Source organism: Chrysochloris asiatica, unplaced genomic scaffold (assembly GCF_000296735.1).
Source record: "Chrysochloris asiatica unplaced genomic scaffold, ChrAsi1.0 scaffold00027, whole genome shotgun sequence".
Classification (NCBI taxonomy): Eukaryota; Metazoa; Chordata; class Mammalia; order Afrosoricida; family Chrysochloridae; genus Chrysochloris; species Chrysochloris asiatica.
Window position 1 is genome coordinate 16,340,362 of NW_006408545.1, and position 6,650 is coordinate 16,347,011.

The following is a 6,650-nucleotide window of genomic DNA, read 5'->3' on the forward strand; positions in this document are numbered from 1 at the left end:
CCCTACCCAGAGAAGCAGTGATGCCTGAAATGGAGCCAGAGATGATGACGTGGAGCGATGGAGCAGCTGCAGACTTTAGATCCAGAGAGAGAGAGAGCGCGACTGTGTGCTGAAGACCTGAGGGGCATGGGGGAAGAATTGCATGGAGGGGATTGTAACCATGGCAATGAGAGGATATACGATAGAATGAATGTAAAAACTAATGTTCTCCCATGTAAACTATCACATAATTCACAATAAAACATTTAAGATAAAAAAAAGCTAATTCAAAGATCCATATGGTGACAGTAACCATTTGACTTTGTAGTATCACACATACTTCTGTCTGTATCTATATTTTTCAGTACCTCCAAATAACTGATATTTATTAATGATACATTCATATACCTCAACAAGATACAGTACCATCATACTCAGACAGTCCTGGTGTTGGTGCTGTAGGATAAGCACTAGACTGTTTATTCACAAGGTTGGTAGCTTAAACCCACCAACCGCTCCTTAGAAACCATATACAGAGTTGCTTTGAGTTGGAACCCGCTTGATGGCACACAACCACCACACTCTTCTTGGAATGCTGGTGTGGTGCTGTAGGATAAGCACTGGATTGCTAACTGCAAGGTCAACAGTTCAAACCCAAAAGCCACTCTTTAGAAACCCTATATATACACTTAACAACAACACCTCCCCCCCATTTACCTTCACCTGGCTTTCATTACTTAAACTCCTTTCCTATAACCTTGTGTTTGCTTTTAAAGGCAAATGAATCACGCCGTTATTCCACATTTCTCCCTATAAAACCTAACAAACAGCACAGCAGAGCCATCGTGGAAGTTACTGAAGATTTTGTTTCACAGTAATGGCTCAGACTACAGTCAGACCTGCAGTGAATACAATCCTCCAAGGAATGGTCAACACATGTGAGGGATTCATTATTATAGAACGTGCAGTATTTTTTTCTTTCAGGTCATGTCAAAGACATGTTCATATAATTTATGTCTAGAGGTCCTTTCATTCAAGAAGCTTAAATCCACCTAATCTTAAAAAATAATGCATTATCACTTACAGATAAACTGCTTAAGGGCTTAGCTGCAGTAGCCAAGTCAGTAGGCAAGGCCACAGCTGTACAACATGTGAGAATGCCTGGGGTGCAGCTTTAATTCAGACACCCTTTCTCTGGCAGGTTTCTATCTGTATGTACACACCTGCCCTCTAAGTCGAGCTGTTGACTCAGATCTTAAGGGAGGCAATGACCTATATGGGACTGCTACACTCTACAGAGGAAAAAATGGGAGACCCCAATAAGTATTCCTACCCATGCCATATGGCTGAGCCTGGCCCAGAGCCAGCTCAATAGGTTTATAGGTGATGTCCACTTCCTGCATCTCTTCTTCCTCTTCAGGCCCTCCCAAGCATGGCACAGGTCTCTAAGACTAAGCTGAGTCATGTTTCCTGATTTTTTTTTCCCATAGCAGCTTGCTCTCAACCAAGCTGTTCCTTTTCAATTACAAGTCAATAACTAACAGGCATTAATGGGCACACATGGAACACCTGTGTAAACTTTTATATTTAAGATCTCTGAAGTTAAAAATAAGAAGGCTCTTTTTATTCATTTCTCAAGCTTAATGATGTTTGTATCCCCTTAAGAACTTTTTCTATGTTAGTGATTTTTTCATCTTTGATTTCTTGTCTTCTAAAAAGGATCCACCACTTACTTCATACTATACTACAACCTGGAAGCCCTCAAATCAATGGTAGATATTCAAACAATAGACTTAAGAAGCTCTCAATCTCAAGCAGCTTTAAAATGACGACAAAATCATTCTGATTATATAATCACTGGGGTATTTACTGCATTTTGCCTTTTACTGCTGTTTTCTAATGAAAGGGAAGCAGCAGCACTAATGATCCGATAAAAAGAAATCCATTCTCTCAGAGCAGCTGATGCTGTTGGTTCTATTGATTTGCCAAGCTTTTTGCTTGATACCAATTCTAGGTTTGAGAGCTATGAAACAGTCACACTGCAATACTAACCCAGAATATTTACAAAGGCATGCTGAGCAGATGGCACTTACTTATAGCTTCGGAAGTGAATCTTCCCATTCAGTGCCGTGAAGTGCAGAACATACTCTAAACCGGCCAGGCGGATATTTGATACCGTGGGACCTCTGAAGAAATCTAAATGCATAAAGATAAAACGTTTGTTTGTTTTTTTTTAATTAAAAAGACCAAACACTTTAACAATCCAACTATAAAGTGCTACATTTAATAAGAAATGCTTGAAAGTCCCCACCCCACAACACTTCTAACACTTAATTTCACTTTATTTCTGTTTACTTAAAACCTAATTTTTCAGACCTGAAAAAGCCAGATAATTTTTCAGTTTTGAAGTTCTTCTCCCTCTAAATCAATGCTATCATGTTGTTAAGTGTCAACTCATAGCTGGTGGGTTTGAAAAGCTGACCTGGTGCTTAGCAGCACAGTGCTGATCCTACAGCGTCACACCAGGAGCACATATTTATCATATGATAGCACACAGCTGTATAGAAGCACTTACTCAATATTCATAGAATTTTTAAATTAAAATGACTGCTCAAACTCTATTAAAATAAAACGAAAAATCAACTTGGAATCCTGGTGTGGTGCTGTGGGTTAATGTGCTGGACAGCAAAGTCAGTTTGAACCACAAGGCCAGCAGTTCAAGTTCACTAGTCGCTCCCCAGAAACCCTATACAGAGTCTCTCTATGGATAGGAACTGACTCGACAGAACTTAACAACAATAACCCTATCATAGAATTGATAACTTCTTAAGTCAATAAAATTTTAACATGAAATTTCAAACTATGCACGTAAATGGGTGAGCAGGGTGTTTTCCCGCCATGTGGTCATCATGCCACTCCCAAGTGACACCAATGAATGACTTTAGGCGATGCACGGACAAATAAAATTTATTTCCTTTTAAGAAGAGAAGAGTCAATTTAAAGAAAAATCTCCATTGAACAACACTATAGATACAATGTGGGTTTACTTAAAGTCATGATTCTTAAAGTGGTACATGAATGAAAGAAATTTGGAAACCCACAATCAAGACTGATCCCCCGTATTTTATAGCTGAGAAAACAGAACCCCAAAGAGGCTAAATGGAAATACATGAATAGCATTTAACTACCAAAGGATTATAAATAAAAGTACATTTAACTTAATTACTTAAGAACTACCCCAAGGCAGCTAACGTGAGAATCAAGAAATTTTTTGCCCCAATCTGTACCAGCCAGGATTTCTCTTTCCTCTTTCCCTGAGTCCATCATACAATGGGGTTCAATTTCAAATGTATGACTACATGCATCCTCTGTTGTTTTCTTTTAAAATTTTTACTGTGGTAAAATACATGTAACAAAACATTTGCCATTTTAACCACTGAAGTGTATAATTCAGTGACATTAATTATATTCAGTGCGCTGTGCAACCATCACTATCCATTCCCAAATGTTTTTCATTGTCTCAAACAGAAACTTAATGCCCTCTTAAGCAATAACTCCCTGCTCCACCCCCAGATAACCACTAATACACTTTTGTCTCTACTCATTTGTCTAGTCTAGGGATTTCATGAGACTATACAGTACTTCTCCTTTTGTGACTAAATCACTCAGAATGCTTTCAAAGTTCATCCATCACATTTACAAGAACTTAATTTCTCTATATGATTGAATAATATTCCATTGTATGTATATACCACATTTAGTTCACCTTGGATTGTTTCCATTTTTGGTGAATAATAATCCAAGGCAAGTTTTGGTGAATTGCCTATGATAAATAATGATGAAAAGAACATTGTTGTACAGGGATCTGTTTGTGTGCTTCTTTTCAATTCTTTGGGGTATATACCTAGAAGTGGAATTACTGGGTCATACGGTTTTTTTGGTTTTTGGTTTTTTTTATTGGAAAAAGAAAAGATACCACTTTTTATGTTTCAAAATACAGTCTTTCATGGATGAAACAGAAAAAAATATTTTTAAATATGACTCTGTAATTGTCAAGCAGTATATCTTCCCAAACACTATAGAATCTTCTGCTCTTACAAGCCCAGGAGAATAATAAAGATACCATTCTAAGAACAGACTTTGGCAACCATAAAAATACACACATGTGGGGGAAGGTAAGGTCATCAATGAATAGTTTTCATCATGTCTAGATGGTTTTGGTGAAAAGAGACGGAGATAAGAGTCTTATGATTCAACAATGAGTTATTTTTATCATGACTGACAGTCACAACTAAAAAGGTAGCAGTTTTGTAACAAAAATGGGGTAGTAGTTAAACTTACAGTCCAGGAACAGAGGACCCCATCCTGGGAAGGAGTGACACCAGGAATGGAGGCAGACATGAAGACATGGAGAGACGGAGCAGCTGAGGACTCTAGACTCATGGAAAGAGAGGGACGTGGGTGCTGGTGGCCAGGAGGCAGGCTTGAAGAATGTGCCCTTTGGTTGTTTAAATTATTATATATTTCTGAGTGTTTCTGTATACATACCTCCCCCACCCCTAAAAAACAAGAGGGAATATAAGCAAATACTGTTGAATGATGATCCATGTAGGAGATCGTAATCATATAATACCAATTATGTGAGCAAGTCAGTTGACTCTCACATAATACCAATTCTGTGGAAATGCCACCCTGGTTCCCTTCTGGGCACATCTTGAATATAGGGCGTTATGGACTTTCCAACCCAATCATGCATTTCCATAGTGTTTGCGATAATGATGGTGGTAGCAGTTGGGTGTGGTTCCTTGCTGCCAACTCCTTCTGCCACTGTGGATGGGAACCTTGCTCTGTCTGAGCCCCACAGCTCTACATAGTTCCCCTTACGCTCCACTCTGCCAACTCCCCCACAAACTTCCAAGCACCTTTAGGACCTCACCCAGACTTCCCTTGTCCACATGTAATGTCTTGTCATCCTGTCATTGACTTGCATGCTCTATGGCCAAACCAAGGCATTGTAGATGAATGGGAGAAGTATGGTCTGCTAACAATTTTCACTTGGGGCAGCCGTCACCAGGACGTCTATTACATAATTTAGGGTAGCCTCCAGAAGGTTTCCTTGGCCTAGCTGTGACCTGAGTCTGGTTGCATACTCATATGTACTTTTGTTTTTAACTTTTAGAGGACTCCGCCAAACGTTTTCCACAGCTGTTTTCCTTTTCTCATGGTTGACTAAAGAAAATTTCATTAGTATGTGATATATTATAGATGCAAGTAAGAATACCTATGTATATCTACCCTTCTCTACTCACACAAAACCAAACCTCCTCAGGGACATTGTTACAAATCAACTTTGTACTTTTTCAAGGTATTTTGATCTAAGTATCAAAATTAGCAAAGAGGTCTCCCATGATTAGCCCCCTCACTGTGGTAGCATTATTGAACTCAAGTTCTGAGGAACAAGTTACGTGCATTCCGGTCTGCTCTGAAATTGCATGTATTATGTAAAACTTTCCAGAAATATGTGTGTTTCCCATTAGCTTTTAAGAATGAGATGAAAGGAGAAAGTTTAAAGAGCAAAGTAAGCACAAGGAAAAGTAGTCTTTACTAGGTCCAATTTTCTAAGATGAATAAAAAAGAGCTTTCCTGTATCCAATAGTACTAATCAGTCATCCTGTTATGCCAACATTTTCCTTTAACCACCAAATTGAAACGTTACTAAAGTCCACAAAGCATCAAGATAACACAAACATAAACAATGAAAAAGGTTTGAGAAAAAGGGACTAGCAATCTAATTGGCACAAATGGCAGTACTCAGCAGTCCAAAAGCAAATATGTCTAACAGCATGATATTTTCTGAGGTTAAAAAAGGACAAAGTATGGCTAACATATGAAGACTGTTGGCAAGAATTCATTCACTTAACAAATGTGTACTAAAGCACCTATTACGCACAAAGCAATGTGCCAGGTGTGATGGGTTATGTAAATGACACACAGCCCCACTCTACCAAAGACCCAGATTCTAAGACAAATAAATACAAACAACTGTTATTTATGGCAGCAAACTGAGAGGAGAGCCACATAGAAGAAATGTTCTGGATGTCCTGAGGAAGAGAGATCATTCTTAGTTGAGGAAGGCTTCAAGGAAGTAGTATTCTAACTCACGAGCCACTCCTTGGAAACCCTATACAAGGTCACTATGAGTTGCAACCCACTTGATGTTACGTAACGATAACATGCATAAGAAATGATTAGAGTGGAACAGAAGTGAAATTGGGAGTCAAATGCAAAGATTATGCATAGGTTAGATGAGCATCAAATACAACTTTGCTGTGAGAGTGACTGATGGAAGAATGAGACAGGGAATTCAGGCAAGACTGTCCAGTAGGCTCCTGGCAGTTTAAGATCAGGAGCTCCAGAAAGATGTCCAGGCTAGAGTGTCAATATGGAATGGTTACAGTAGTGGTTAAGCAGATGAGCTTTGTAAAGCAAGGCTGGCAAAAAAGATCAATATATAAAAGGCTACTATGTATTAGCGTAGTGGTTACGAATTGGGCTGCGAGCCTCAAGGTCAGCAGTTTGAAACTACCAGCTGTTCCGCGGGAGAAAGATGGGGCTTTCTGCTCCCATAAAAATTTACAGCCTCGGAAACCCTGTACAGGGTCGCTATGAGT

The 6,650-nt window shown here is 39.1% G+C and overlaps 1 protein-coding gene across 1 annotated transcript in view; it reads right to left on the minus strand.

Annotated features, from left to right (window-relative positions):
• Positions 1-2,068: 2,068 nt before the first annotated feature.
• The window catches only part of RPF2 (ribosome production factor 2 homolog (S. cerevisiae)), a 54,769-nt gene continuing 50,187 nt past the window's right edge, over positions 2,069-6,650 (minus strand). Inside the window, exon 8 of the mRNA XM_006839928.1 lies at positions 2,069-2,175. Coding sequence (XP_006839991.1) covers positions 2,069-2,175 — 107 coding nt within the window. The remainder of the gene's footprint in view (positions 2,176-6,650) is intronic.